This window comes from Sinocyclocheilus anshuiensis, unplaced genomic scaffold (assembly GCF_001515605.1).
Source record: "Sinocyclocheilus anshuiensis isolate Anshui unplaced genomic scaffold, SAMN03320099.WGS_v1.1 scaffold579, whole genome shotgun sequence".
Lineage (NCBI taxonomy): Eukaryota > Metazoa > Chordata > Actinopteri > Cypriniformes > Cyprinidae > Sinocyclocheilus > Sinocyclocheilus anshuiensis.
The window spans coordinates 3,619,071-3,635,261 of record NW_015551075.1 but is presented as its reverse complement, the minus strand read 5'-3'; the positions used below and the strand labels follow the sequence as shown (position 1 = coordinate 3,635,261).

The following is a 16,191-nucleotide window of genomic DNA, read 5'->3' as shown; positions in this document are numbered from 1 at the left end:
GTTTTGACCCAGCGGTTGGGTTACTACCCAGAAGGTTGGGTTAAACATTTAACCCAACCGCTGGGTCAAAACAGCCCGATTGCTGGGTTTGTCCCTATTTTACCCAGCATTTTTTAGAGTGTATATATATAAAGAAACTTTAGTTTTTCAATGGCCAAAACTATCAGAGATAAGACTTATTTGACACTCACTTATATGAAAGGATGCATTATATTATCCCACCTATAAATTCATTACAAGTCAATAAATATGGATGATAAATACTGATTTGCATCTCTTTTATTATGTGAGAAACTACCATGGCAATAAGGAAATTGGTATGGGTCAAAGACGAGACGTCCCATTTTGGAGACTGTATCAAATAAAATTTACAAAAGCGATTGATACACACAGAAAGCATATTAAATGCAAGCTTGCAAGTGTCTACATTAATATTTCAAACAAATTTTGTGAAAATAAAATGTCAATGTAAATGTCTTTACTGTCACTTTTGATCAGTTTAATGCGTCCTTGCCAAATAAAATTATGTATTCATTACTTTTCAAAATTAACACGCTTACAATGACAGCTTCAGTATTTACTCTGTCACTGGTTATGAAAGAAGCTCCGATCTGTTCACTACATTTCCTAAGTCTCGTCTAAAGTACAAGGGCATCATGATTTTTCTGTGTTATGGCTCAGGTGGGCCAGTTTCAACATCGATAGCAGGATATACATACATGATCTACTGCAGGAATGTCAAGTGTGATGGAATTATAATAAACGCTGGTCATTTGTACACTAATCCTACCTGACTCGTGTCCATTCACAGCGCGATGTTTGGATTTCTTGATCACACCTTCACTACGCAGCTGCAGTCAACCTTGAACTCCACTGCATCATCATCGCTAAACAAGTCTCCTTCTGATTGGCTAAGAGAGCAACAATTCAGTCTCTGATTGGCTGTAGAGTCATCGCTCTGCTGTCAACAACAGAAAAACATGGCGGCTCCCGTTAGAGGCATGGCTGGATCCATCAGCATAGGCAACACAACTAGTTTTCAGAAAAAAACCCGCAGCAAACTAGTTTCTATCCCTGGAACCAGACCGTCTGTACAGAACGGACAGCTCTTAGTGTCATCTGGCGTCAGCTCGCTTGACTACGTGATTGGTTAGTACAATTCACTCGGCTGAAGCTTAATGTTAAGAGAATGTGCACTATATTTATATTTTGACATGGCACTCTATCGTCTTCATATTTATTAATAAATCTAGAAAAATTCCGCATTAATAGACTTTTGTCTGCACACCTGTCACACTTATAATGTATGCAATTAAAATGTTTTAACCTCATATTTCATTAATTTTCCGTTCATTAAGGATATTATCTTTGCATTACAAGAAAATTAATAGTATTAAATGAAGTATTTTTGTATTTTAGGTCCTGTAAGGTATTGATTAGATAATGATTACTTTGAATAGGCTTGTATGTATTGTAAAAGTGACAAAGAAGTCCCTGAGAAATAAGAGTTATGTGTTATAATCATCATTAATCTTGTGATTCTTCTTTGTATTTATAATACAACACTCAAAAATAATACACTATATACTATGTATATTATATAAGATATATTACTATATTTCTATGTATTTCTCTATTTCATTTTGCATACCCACAGTATTGATCGATTGTAGTTTAAATGTTAACCTTTGTAATAGTAGCCATTTTAATAATAATGCAGAATGGTATCTTGTACAATATGAGTCCAAATAAATGTTTTCTTTCAAAGTATGTGCACTTGACCTTTTCTGATTAAGTTATAGAGATACCTTTGTCTTTTGAAGTGTATGATGGTGGTTGACCGGTAGATAAACCACATTATGTGTTCTGTCATTAAGACATATACACTTTTCCATAGGTGGTGGCCTGGCAGTTGGAACTCTGCTGCTTGTAGGTAAGAAATGAAGCAATGTCTTTATACTGTCATGTCATGTGAGTAAGTTGTGAAGATATTATCATTTCTGGCTATTATGTTTGAACTAAGCCAATTGTTTGCATGTCATAATATGTAGAAAAAATATGGATTTGGTATTATAGGTATTGTAGATTTATGTAAGATTAGATTCAACTTTATTGTGCAGAGTACAAAACCAAAGCCAATGAAAAAATACAAAAGCATTTAACCAGAACTGCAAATAGCAATAGTGTGTGTGTTATTTAATTTATTTGCATTTAAGATGCAGATAATAATGTAGTCGCTTCTGATTCTACAAATCTACGATTCAGTAGGCTGATAGCTCATTAGATATGATGATAACTCTGATTAAACAACCCCAATTCCAGAAAATGCCATAAAATCAAGAATAAAAGTGTTCATTCTCTTTAACATTTATTTAATTGACTAAAGTACAAAGAAAAAAATTCCAATGTATTCATTGGCCAACTTAATTTTATTTTGTAAATATAAACAAATTTAGATTTTGATGGCTGCAACACATTCCAAAAAAGTTGGGACAGAGGCATGTTTAACACTGTGTCAACATCAACTTTCCTTTTGTTTAATTGTTTGGGAATTGAGGATACTGATTGTTAAAGTTTTGCAAGCAACATTTTTGTACAATCTCACTTGATACAAGATTTCAGATGCTCAGCAGTCTGTGATGATCATTGTCTGATTCTCCCTTTCATGACTGGTCATACATTTTCAATAGGAGACAGATCTGGACTGCAGGCACGAGGCACCAGCACATTCTCTCTGTGTCTACGAAACCACGCTGTTGTAGCACATGCAGAATGAGACCTGGCATTGTCTTGATCTAATAACCATGGACTTCCCATGAAATATGTCATCTTGATGGCAGTATATGTCACTGTACAATTCCAGTATATACCTCCACGTCAATCTTACCTTTGCACATATTCCAGTCACCCATGCCGTTTGCTCTGCTGCACCCCCATACCATGACAGATGTTTGCTTTTGCATCTGTCGCTGGTGAAAATCTGGATGGTCTCTTTGGTCTTTGGGACTGAGAACTCAATGTCCATTTTTCCCAGAAACAAGTGTGGACTCATCTGACCACAGCACACGTTTCCACTGTCTTTTTGAATATCTGAGATGAGCTCTGGCCCAGAGAACCCCGCAGCATCACTGCATAGAGTTGATGTACAGCTTTCTCCTTGAGTAACAGAGATTCAAGTTGCATTTACTGATGCAGTGGCAGACTGTGTTAACTGACAGAGGTTTTCCAAAGTACTCCTGAGCCCACGTGGTTATATTTAACACAGCAGCATGAAGGTTTCTTATGCAATGCCATCTGAGGACTCAAAGTTCATGCACATTCAACTGAGGTTTCCTGCCTTTCTATTTTCACTATATTATGTATAATTGTTGGTGAAAGACCTAAATTCTTTGCGATTTTGCATTTAGAAATGTGGTTTTTGATTTGCTTGACGCTTCTCTTATGAAATTTGGCACAAAATGATGAGCCATGATCCAGCTTTGCTTGCAAAGACAGGATGCTCCGTATAAACCCAAACATGATCCCCTCACCTATTACCAATTCACCTGCTTACTGTGAACTGTTTCAAAACAGTTTAATTTGGATATTCTATAACCTTTTCACTTTTATGTTGCCTGTGTCGCAACTTTTTTGGAGTGTGTTGCAGCCATCAAAATCAAAATTTGTTTATATACAAAATACATTAAAGTTGGTCAGTGAAAACTTTGGAAATGTTTTCTTTGTACATTTGTCAATTAAATAAAAGTTAAAGAGAATTAACAAATCACAGATTCTTGATTTTATTGCATTTTACAAAACGTCCCAACTTTTCTGGAATTGGGGTTATAGACTAATTATGTTTTTTGAAATTCTGAAAGGTTAACTGCAGTTTACCTGAGTAGTTTGACATATTTAATTTTGAGGATCTTTCTGTTGCTCCTCATCATTTTATTTAATTTTTTTGGACATTTGGTTAAGAAAGTTGACACTTTACACTCTAGTATGACTGCCATATCATTTTTTTTGTTGTTGAATAATGTATCATTTTGATGTAGTTCATTATTGTCAAAACATATATTCATGAGGATCTTATATCTTTATGGCCTAATTTCTATTCTTTGCATTCTTTTTTCATGTTGAAGTCATTCTTTCACTTCATTAGAAGTTTATTGGTCATGGTCATTTATGATGTTGAGTCCTGTCTAGGTCACTCATGTCCCCCAACACGTGACCCACATGAAAGAGACCACAGCTGTGTATATGAGACACATAGATGTTTATACTTTCTAAATGGGAAAGAAATTATCTGCTTAATTTGTGTGCTGTAGCTTTATCTAATATACAACAAATTACATCCTTTTTTTTCAGATGTTATAAGTGAAGTGTGTAATTTTTGTGTTACAAGTAGCACCAAAGGAAATAGTAAAAAAAAAGGAATACAAAAGATACAGAAATATTTTGTACTGCCAAAGTGTTTACATTTTGGTTAAATCAGTTTCATTTTCTGCATATTAAACTGCTATAGAACAAAGTATTTTAATATTGAAAAATACACACCACATTTAAGATTAGGGTCAAATTTGTAAGCTATTTATGTGGAGTTGAAAATTGAGTTGTTATTATTTGATGCAACAGTGATCAAAATAAATGATGGAAGCGTCCCCAGAGGTTGCACATTTAATTCCCATTTGTATTACCGGTGCCATTGTGAATCAGTGGGACTCAGACGGCAAACATATGGAACCAGGAGGGCAGAAGTGTTGACCCAAATTTCCCCTGCAGCTTTGAGTGTCTGACTCACACTCGCTGCTCACACACACTCCTACTGTCTTACACACATGCTAAAGTACGGTTTGCATTATTCTTTCTCCAAAAGAGACACCCTCTCTTTTCTGCATCAGAAAAGATAGGAAGTCTCTAAATGTCCCACCTCTTGGGTGAATGATATGTGCCAGAGTTGTGTTGTCTCCACAGCAGAGATATGCACCCCCAACACATCTCGTCCCGCCCCTGAAACACCCCCGCTAGGCTAATAGCACCCGCAGGTTTTATTTTTAAGGCACCATAGAAACGCCACCACAATAGGCTCCATCTCGAGTGGGCCCATCTGGGTGTCTTTGTCGGGTCCGCTGAAAGCTACAAAGGCCTGCTGACCTAGAAACACATAAATAAGGGAGAGGGGAGTTCTTCCAATTACAAATTGAAGAGTTGAGGAATTGTTTTTTTCTTTCATTGGTGATGGGAGATGAGAGGCATCCAGGTTTGTGGCCAGAATCAGGACGAGGACAGGAAATCCCTCATTCTCTCCTGCTGATGGAGGAATCCTTCAGAGGTCTCACAGTGGCTTTAGACCTGTGTGGGTTTGAGGGTGTTTGTCGAAAAGAATGGAAGGTTGAAACTGTCAGTGTGTGTGTGTTTTTGTGCTGGAGAGGGGAAAAACGCAGACTGTGAGTGTTTCTGAGCTGGCCATTGCTCAACTCTTTCACAAGAAGTCAGATCTTCTTGTAAGCGCTAAAGCAATTGGGGCAGTTGAACCTTAAACCGCATTAACACATTTCATTACACCAAATACACAAAATAATGTTCTTTTTAGCAGCATCATATGACCCCTTTAAAATTTAATTTTAATAAAAAAAGACTAAATATACAAGATGTTGCTCAAAACTGCAGGGTCATTACAATTTATTTTAAAATAAATCAGTAGTTTTATTCAACAATGATGCATTATATTGATCAAAAGTAACAGTAAATAATTTTATAAGGCTACAAAAAATTTCTATGCGTCAAATAATCCTGAAAAAACTTTTCCACGAAAGTATTAAGCTGCACAACTGTTTTCAACATTGACAATAATAAGAAATATTTCTTGAGCAGCAAATCAGCATATTAGACTGATTTCTGAAGGATCATGTGATCTGAAGACTGGAGTAATGATGCTGAAAATACAGCTTTGCTTCACATGAATAAATTATATTTTTAAATACCAATCAACTGCCACTGGAATGGCTATTTTAGACCACCTTGGTGCTTTCAGGGTGTTATTATGTATGAAAATGTATGAAACACTGTAATAGTAATAACATTTTGAAGGCATTAGTTTTGTTTGTATAACGTCTCCAGTTTCTCAGCGTAACCGTGGTTCCCTGAGAATAGGGAACGAGACATTAGGGGATATAGGTGATGTCAGGCGCCAATTTACCTCAGAATCTTTCGACTGAGCAAGAGTCGTTGAGGCTCTGAGGAACTTTTCCACACGGCAGTTTACATAATGTCTCGTTCCCTCCTCTCAGGGAACCACGGTTACATTGAGTGACCGGAGATGTTCCCTTATCGAGTTGGTCTCTCGACATTGCATTTGGGGAACGTATAAAACCCCGCTGTGTGAAAACCAAGCTGGTCCCAGCTCGAACAGAGCCGATACAGTAGACTAGACACATGCAGTAGCAAGCAAAGCAGTGGAGTGCTTGCCCTGCCCTTAGGTCGGGTACCGAACCTTGTTGAAACACCTAAACACCTGTATCATAATAACCTGGGCTCTGAATGATGTTGAGAGCACTTCAGGTGTATAGCCATGCCTGGGCGTGAGTCTGACCATGCAATCTGCGACACTATTTTGTGCCAAATGGTGCGGCACTATTTTGACTGGAGGGAATGCATAGTGGCCCGACAGTGCGTCCCCTTCCAAGGGAGCGGTCTTTAGCGAGAAGAATAATGGGCAGTGGGCATTCTCCTCTGAAGCAAAGAGGTCAATTTCCGTTTCCCCAAAGCGGCTCCATATCATCTTCACTGTTTGAGGATGTAGTCTCCACTCTCTTTGTATAATGCCCTCCCTGGACAGCATATCCACTCCTCAATTCAAACTGCCCGGTACATGCACTGCTCAAATCGAGAGGAGTGTTTGATCCGCCCAAAAGAGCAGGCGTTGTACCAAGCTTTGCAGGGCACGCGTGCGCACTCCTCCCTGGCTAACAGTAACACTTTGAATTGGTATGCAACACTTTGAATGTAAATTGCTGGAAGCACATGAGATGAGATGCTATCTGAATATGAAAATAAGCATCTTTCTCTACTCTGTTAGTAGCTGACCACCGCTCTGAGGCAGGGGGCTGCTTGTATCGAGAGAACAAGTGCATGATTGGAATTTTCCTGTGTTAGGGTCTGGTTGCATCACTAGCAACTAGGATAAACATTTGTTTTCTTATTTCATCATCTGAGGTTAGTCATGTATTTGTTCTCTGTGTTGGCATATTTACAGTATCTGATGTGATAGTGACTTTGACCATTCTTTTGTCACAAGGTGCGTCAAAAGGCTCACCACTCTATGTTTTGGTCTAGTTTGGGTTGATATATGTGGCATTGATTGTGATTCCTGTTCACAGAGGAGGACCGCTATGACAGCTACTCCCGCATGCTGCTCAAGTACTTCCTGGCAGAGGGAGTTGTGTGTGGACATGAACTCTTCCTGGCATCCGCCCGAGATCACCCTGATCAGATCATGCAGGTATGAACAAAATCGAATCAAGTGTTCACACTCTGCCTGTTTGACACTTTGGTCAAATTTTTTTGGTTCTGTGAACTCCAAGTACATCAAATCCATTATTTACCACCGTATTCTCTTTATATAACTACCTGGCCCTCAAAACAATAAACCTGGAGAAATCTGTCTTTATCAGTAAAAATTTTTTTTTGCCATTGGCCGGGAACAGTGTGACCGAGCATGACACAATGTCTGTATGTATTATTATGACTGTGCCATAGTCTGATTTCTGTATCTTCTTTTGGTCTAAGGTCACTTTGAAACTGTGTTGTGTCTTTTTGTTATTGGTTGTGTTTGGAATAGATTACCATACTAGTCAAAGTAGTCATACTATTATTTTTGCCCTGTATAGAGTCTGTATAGTATGCAGTTTCAATGCAAGTATGAATTTCTTAATGCATAGGACATGCTTTGCACATTCCAAATCTGCCCCATAATGCGCACAAATTGACCTTGCATTGCTAGTACAATAAAGAAGTAACCAGAAGTAATATGTGCTGTAATTTTTAACTTATTTCACATGAAGACATTTTTTTATATGATTTTATATTTTTGTCATTATTTGCATCTCGTCTTGCTTCATTATTTGAGCAGAAATTTTATTTTATTATTTTATTTCGACATCATCCACATCTGATCTTACTTCATTATGTGATCAGACATTTTATTTTATTTTTATTGTATTTTTTTCATTTGACATCTTTCACATTCTTGCTTCATTATTTGATCAAACATTTTTATTTTATTATTTCATTGTATTTAATTTTGACATCATTTTCATCTTCTTGCTTCATTATTTTGTCAAACATTTTTTTTTACATAATTTGCATATTTTCTTACTTCATTATGTATGTATTTATTTAATATTAGTTGTTATTGTTGTAATAGTAGTATATTTTATTTAATTTATTTTGAACATTTTCACATCATTATTTGATCAGACATTTTATTTTTTTTATTTTAATTGTAATTTTTTTTTTATTTGACATCATCCAAATCTTCTTGCTTTTATTATTTAATCAGACATTTTATTTTATTTTACATCATTCACAGAGTAAGACTGTAAGGCAGCAATGCATAATGCAACTGTTTAAAATGCATACCGTTTCTTGTACTGCATTAAAAAAAGGTACAGTTCTAGGCAGTACTCGATGTCTAGTGTGCTTTAAGCAGTACACTAATATTTAATTCCGAGCATAGCCAGTGTTTTCTCTCTCATCTCCTTCCCCATCTAAGCTTTCATAGACTTTGAGCATTAACGAGTCTCACCTTAATGACAGTGGACAGGAGTTCCTCTCTTGCTGGCCCTTGATTGGCCCCCAGTAAACACAAGCTTAATGAGAGCTTGTTGTTGCCTTTCAGACAGTTCCTGCATTGAGCTGTTATTTGTGAAACAGTCTCTGTTTTTTTTTGTTATTGCATGGTCTGTATGAATATTCCCCCAAGGGACACAGTTCCCACCTTCATTTTGGCATTTTTTGGCATTAATGTCAGCGTCAACCCTGTTGTTTAAACAACAGCTTTTAAAGTGCTAGCCTAGCACCATTTTGATGTGTTTATTCATATTTTTGGCCTTGTTAAAATGGGTCACTTGACATTCATTTCCCTCTTCACAGTGAGCTTTGGCCAAGAAACTGGCTTTAGTCTACCTAGATACAGTATAAAAATACCCACAAAAGGAAAAGGGGAAAAAGAAAAAAAAATTGTAAAATATATTGTAAGCATGGTTCCAAATATGTGATAAAAGCTGTTCCAATTTTAAACTCTTCTCTAAATCTTTTAGTTAGGTCAGGTAGAAAGTCTTTACATATTCAGATTTATCGATATAAACAATTAACAATTCAATTTCAGTAGGTGCAAAAAAGTCTGTAACTTTTGCATTCATTTTATTTTTTGTCTGTCTCTAAAATATATTTCAAAATTACTGTTCTTGTTGTTATTGTTATTATTATTAGTAGTAGTAGTATTTAAGTGAGCTATTTAATGTTCTGCCTTTCATATTTTTTAAAATAGGAACTCCCTTCTCCAATTGTGGATGACGTTGCCGGCATGAAAATCAGCGAGGGTCAATCTCAGCCAAGTGACCCAGAGAATCCAGACACAATGAAAATCGCTTGGCGCTACCAGAACCAACCCAAAGTTCAGGTAAAAGACCATCTGTAGGGAAGTCGGTCATTTTATTCAGTACAACATTAAGAAATGAACCCCACATATTCACATAAATGTATAGATGGCATAAATGTATGTTTTAAATTGACAGCTGTGCTTACTCTATAACGCAGTGGTTCTCAACTGGTTTTGCTTTAGGACCTGGGTTACATTAGAGATCAAGTTTACTTGATAAAGTAAACAAATGCCCTTAAAATTGTACATGCAAATATATTATAATTTTTACTTTGTATGTACTTTACTGTACAAATGCATTGTGGTTCGCACAAACAATACTTCATTGCTAGTGAATTTGCATCAGGGTTATTATAAACTAAAACCATAAAAACATTTAGGTTTTTTAAAATAAAATAAATGTTAACCAATATAAAATATTAGAAAACTCAAACTGATTTATTTCAGATAGTTGCCAAGGCGTCATTTCTCATTTTCGTTTTGAATATTGCTGTCCATGTTAGCATCAGTCTTATTTGTCTAGCTGTAATCCCAAAATACCATGGCGTTTGATTGGACGTATCAACAGCAAAAGCTATGGGAAGAATTTTGTCTATCCTTTTAAAACTTGACAAGCCTCTTTATTTTACTATGCTACGAGATTATATGGTAAATTAGTTGCATTTTCTTATTTGCATTTAGCATTGTCTTATACCTGCTGTCCACATCTCTATCAGATCAGAAATGCGACCCATTTTTGGAATTGAGTACCACTTTTATACAGGCTAAGAAAGGATGGTGGGAAAAATAGTGTACTATAATAAATATATCAATTCCTACCCACCCAGTGCTGTGAATTGGGCTTTCGCTGCTCTCATTCAGTTTAGGTGGATTACTCACGCTTAGCTGGTTATAGGTGGACTTAAAACCCAAGGAGACAGGAGGACATGGAGCTTCTATTCAACCTCAAGCCCTTTACAATGGAACAGAAGCCTCCAGCACCCCCAAATCCCTTCACAGTCCTCGCCGTGGCGTCCGCGCTCCCCTCTTTCTTCCGTTTTGAGAAAAGACCCCTCCTGCCAGCCCATAATCCAGATTGCTATGGAGATTAGGGGGGACACCAGAGTCCCCAAAGATTTCACTCTTTCTGTCTGCATTTCGGACAACTTTCGCTCATTCTCTACCATTTTTTCCCCTTCCTTCTCATTGGATATTTTCAGTCTCGTTTCCTTATTTCATTCTCCCCCTTTCTCCCCGCCCCCATTCCTGTCTCAGAGGGGATACTTATCCTCCTTAACCTTTATCATACCTCTGTCTCCTTCACAAAGCACCAGTAAATCTAGTAAGGGATTTGCATCCTAAACATACAGTGCACACACCCCACCCCCTCATTCTTGTTCTCAATGGAGATGCCAGATCAAAGTTCAGTCAGTCAAAACCCATGCCGTAACGTTAAAGGGGTCGACCCGACCTGCCCACTAAACGAGGATGAACGCCAAGCTGTCAATCTCCAAAGGAGATGCTGGAACACATAAGAGTCGCTGATCCAGATCAGGAGAAGATTAGGGGCTCATTAAAAAAAACTGGCGCAAAAACCAGACCCCCTCACAACTTGAGGAAAACATCTGCCCATGTGCAAGTGCGTTTTTCTAAGACCAAGTGGTCAGTCTCGTCAGAAAGTGATTATGTTCTCAATGGCTTAACGAATCACCTGGGTTTCTTACAGTTTAGCTGGAAGTTACAGAGTCTTTTGTATGCTTAACTTTTCTTGTTATTGTTAATGTACAGTATGTAAAGAATGCTCCACTATGACTCCAGTCATCAATTCACAGGTGATTCTCAGTGTATACTGTTCAAAAGTTGGTCAGTAAGATTTTTTTTTTTTTTGAAAGGTATTAATACTTTTGTTTAGTAATAATGCATTATTGTTCAATTGTTGTTTAAGAGTTCAAATAAATGCTCTACTTTTGAACTTACTGTTCATCAAATAATTCCACATAAATATTAAGCAGCACAACTGTTTTCAGCATTAATAATAATAAGAAATGTTTCTTGAGCGCCAAATATTAGCATTTTAGAATGATTCCTGAAGGATCAGGTGACTGGAGACTGAAGACTGGAGGAATGATGCTGAAAATTCAGCTTTGCATCACAGGAATAAATATTATTTTAAAATCTATTAAAGTAAAAACCTGTTATTTTAAATTGTAATAATATTTCACAATATTACTGTTTTTATTATTTACATTTTTTTTTACTTAAAAAAAAAAAAAAATCAAATAAATGCTGCCTTGGTGAGCATTCTTAAAAAAACATTTAAAAAAATCGTACTGACCTCAAATTTTTGTACGCTAGTGTGTAAGTTTATGCTGTTTTTTTGAATTTTCAGCAAAAAATCCAGAAAAAAAAATGTATTACAAAATTTCAGAGCAGCACAACTGTTTTCAGCATTAATAATAATAAGAAATGTTTCTTGAGCGCCAAATATTAGCATTTTAGAATGATTCCTGAAGGATCAGGTGACTGGAGACTGAAGACTGGAGGAATGATGCTGAAAATTCAGCTTTGCATCACAGGAATAAATATTATTTTAAAATCTATTAAAGTAAAAACCTGTTATTTTAAATTGTAATAATATTTCACAATATTACTGTTTTTATTATTTACATTTTTTTTTACTTAAAAAAAAAAAAAAATCAAATAAATGCTGCCTTGGTGAGCATTCTTAAAAAAACATTTAAAAAAATCGTACTGACCTCAAATTTTTGTACGCTAGTGTGTAAGTTATACATATTTATTTACTACAAAATAGTAAAAAATATTTTTTTTTCAGTAAATAAAAATGTTCTTTCATATTGTTTTACATACTGTAACTATCGCATGTCTATGGGTGTAAATAGGAACTAAAATTGACTTCATATTGCTTACATTAGCCATACCTTTGGCTATTATTCTTTCAGCTCAATTAAAAAAAAAACATGCTTTGCTGTTCCTAATGTGTACATATTTACTCTTACAATGCATTTGATTACATTTCCTTACTTAATGACAAGATACATAATCAGATTTGTCATTTGGTCAAGAATATGTTTGATTATTGTGATTTGACTCATAATTATTTGAACAAATATATTGTTGAGACACAGAAGTAGCTGTAGTGACAATTAAACATGTTCATGCAGGAAGTAGATTGAGGATGTATATTTTTACAACTGAAAGTAGGGCAGTAATTGTTTTGGTGTAGTAATTCAAAATTCATTATCAAATTCTGTATTTTGTGCATTTTACACCCCTAGAGAATAAAGTTTCTGTTATATTTGTTTTCTTTTTATTTGTAGATTGCTTTGGCATCATCAGTGAGGTTTGGCCATTACTATGACGTGTCCAAGACCATGGAGCCTGAGCTTCGGCAAGCAGCCAAATGCCACAGTTTTTATCAGCTACAGGAAACACCAGTAACCACAGGATCAAGGTAACTGCTATTGTCCACTTGAATATCTGTTAGGAGTATCAAAATAAATGTTCAGTTACGGTGAATATTCAGAATAAGATGTTTACGTGCCCCAAAATTTGCATTGATATTTTGTTGTACACTACCATTCAAAAGTTTTGGGTTTGCAGGATTTTTTTGTAATGCTTTTCAAAGAAGTCTCTTAAGCTCACCAAGGCTGTGTTTATTTGATCAAAAACACAGTAAAACTATAAAACTGTGAAATATTACAATTTTAAATAACTCTTCTATTGTAATATATTTTAAAATGTAATTTATTCCTATGATGGTAAAGCTGAATTTTCAGAATCATTAATCTAGTCTTCAGTGCCACATGATCCTTCAGAAATCATTCTAATATGCTGATTTGCTGCTCAAGAAACATTTATTATTATTATCAAAGTTGAAAACAGTTGTGATGCTTATTGTTTTTGTGGAAACTGTGATATATATTTTTTTAAATTCTTAGATAAAATTCAGATTTACATTTATTTGAAATAGAAAACTTTTATAACAATGTGAAAGTCTATACTGTCTTTTTTAATCAATTTAATGCATCCTTTTGCTGAATACAATAATTTATTTAAAACAAACAAACAAAAAAAGTTGGAAGTATCAAGTAGGAATATTCAACATCCAACTTTAAATGGATCAGAGTATCTTGCGTAAATATCAATATTGTGGTGACAAGGCTTTTATTATTACTCATGGAAGTTCATAAAAGAATGCTTATGTTTAGAGACAGCTTAACCAAACATTATAACCAAACACATGCATGGCCTTCTGCATATAGTATGATAAGTGCGCTAGGTATCGTCACATATCTCCAAGAAGAAAATGCTTTCTCAATGCTGATGTCATGTTTCTGAGGAACACATCTGCAATTTCGTTTTATTGACTGGTGTTCAGCCTTATAAAGGTTTTCGTAAAAACGTCTCTGTACTTCCAGGTCCTTGCCAGTGCTGTGAGAGACGGGCTTGAGTCTTCAATGGTGTTTGCGATGCGGTTGTTTTATGGTTGCTAGGGGTGCGCATGTAGAGGAGGCAGGAGCTTTGGTTGCATTAAAATCTACGGCACGGCCACAGTGCAAACAAATCAATCTGGAGCCCCTGGTTCATGGAGCCTCTCTCTGCTTTTTATGTCCGCAAACAAAAAGGTCTTCTAATTGTTTATCTGCATAACAGCACCATAGTGAAGGGTCCGTGTTCCCAAGCCTATGTTTACTCGCATCGGTAAATGTGTTCCTGTGTGGCGATGCTGTGTCCGCTGAACAGCTTGTGCCATGGCAGCAACGTGATGGATGCCGTGGCCTATGCAGGTGTTGCTTTTGGAATTTTGCCGTCATTCTTCTTTCAGTGTGCAGTTTATTATGATTTTATGACATGTTGTAATGGAATCATAAAGCTTTTAGCCATTAGCTGTTTAGCACATCTTTTAGATGTGTTTCCATTCCATAGGAACACAAAGAGACTTTATTCCTAGTACGTATGTGAGGCCTCTAGTCGTCATGTAATTTCCAACCCAGGCTCATTGGAAATACATGGCAACATTTCCACAACTATTATACTATGTTGCCCATTTCGCAAAACACTTTCAAAGCGAAGTGTTCAGTTGTATGTGAAAAAGATGAACCTGAATGTGGCAGAATTTCAATACGTTAATTGTTGTACATATCGCGGCAGTTTGGAAGTGAAGTGTTCAGTTTTATCAAATTTTTTTTTCGAAACAGATGAATGCGAATGTGGCAAAATTTGCAATACAGGCTCATTGGAAATACGTGAATTTTGTGTGCATTATTGACACACTATTTTCCTGTTTAACACTGTATTGTATAAAGCACTATTTAAATAAAGGTGACTTGACTTGAAACAGATGAACATAAATGTGGCAAAATTGTATAATGTTGGTTGTTGTACTGTACGTTCAGAAATTATATCTCCAGAGATTGGTTTAGTTTTATCCTAAACAGATGAAAGTGAGTTTGAAAAATTTTTAATATGTTGATTGTTATATGTATATTGGCAGTTTGGAAATAAAATGTTCAGTTTTATTAGAAAACAGATGAATGTGAATGTGGCAAAATTGTGTTACGGTGGTTGTGCATATTGTGGCAGAAATGAAATGTCAAGTTATTGGCAATAAAAGCTTGATCAGTTTTATTCAAAACGGAAGTGCATGAATGTAGCAATTTTATGTTGGTTGTTGCACTATTGTAGCAGTTCAGAAATAAAATGTCAAGTCAAGTCACCTTTATTTATATAGTGCTTTTAACAATACAGATTGTGTCAAAGCAACTTTACAGCATTAAATAGGAAAATAGTTTGTCAATAATGCAAAATTACAATAGTAAACACTCAATTTTCAGTTAAAGGCAGTTCATCATTGAATTCGGGGATGTCATCATCCAGCTCAGTTCAGTTTAAATAGTATCTGTGCAATCAAGTCGGCGATATCGCTGGAAATAAAGTGTCCCCAACTAAGCAAGCCAGAGGCGACAGCGGCAAGGAACCAAAACTCCATCGGAGAAAAAACCTTGGGAGAAACCAGGCTAAGTCGGGGGGCCAGTTCTCCTCTGGTCAGACGAAACCAACAGTCCAATTCCAGGCTGCAGCGAAGTCACATTGTGCAGAGGACTCAACTGGTTTCTGTGGTTTTGTCCCAGTGGCCATCTAGGAGACAAGGTCTTCACTGGGGATCTGTCTCTGGGGCTCATCTAGTTGTCCTGATCTCCGCTGACATTCAGGGCTGTAGAGGTCGTCTCTAGGTGCTGATCCACCATCTGGGCTGGATACGTAGATCCGGGTGACTGCAGTGACCATCTGATCTGGATACAGACTGGATCTGGTGGCTACGGTGACCTCGGAATAAGAAAGAAACAGACTAATATTAGCATAGATGACATTCTTCTAACGATGTAGCAAGTACATCGGGTGTTATGGGAAGTGTTCCCGGTTCCGGTTGTCCTAATTAATGCAGCCTAAAAATCCTTTAACGAATTAGAATATTAGAAATGTGTTAGTGTGTTGTGTAAGACAGGTTAAAGAGATGGGTCTTTAATCTAGATTTAAACTGACAGAGTGTG

At 36.3% G+C, this 16,191-nt stretch overlaps 2 protein-coding genes across 2 annotated transcripts in view; one reads left to right on the top strand and one right to left on the bottom strand.

Moving 5' to 3' along the window:
• The window catches only part of LOC107662307 (mitochondrial inner membrane protease subunit 1-like), a 10,933-nt gene extending 10,062 nt beyond the window's left edge, over positions 1-871 (bottom strand). The window contains exon 1 of the mRNA XM_016452293.1: positions 791-871. The gene's annotated coding sequence lies outside the window, so the exon portion shown is untranslated. The remainder of the gene's footprint in view (positions 1-790) is intronic.
• An 84-nt stretch (positions 872-955) lies between these two features.
• Positions 956-16,191, top strand: part of elp4 (elongator acetyltransferase complex subunit 4) — a 91,954-nt gene continuing 76,718 nt past the window's right edge. Inside the window, exons 1-6 of the mRNA XM_016452317.1 lie at positions 956-1,149; positions 1,898-1,933; positions 7,359-7,480; positions 9,530-9,661; positions 12,958-13,091; positions 14,019-14,073. Coding sequence (XP_016307803.1) covers positions 981-1,149; positions 1,898-1,933; positions 7,359-7,480; positions 9,530-9,661; positions 12,958-13,091; positions 14,019-14,073 — 648 coding nt within the window. The 5' untranslated portion in view covers positions 956-980. The remainder of the gene's footprint in view (positions 1,150-1,897; positions 1,934-7,358; positions 7,481-9,529; positions 9,662-12,957; positions 13,092-14,018; positions 14,074-16,191) is intronic.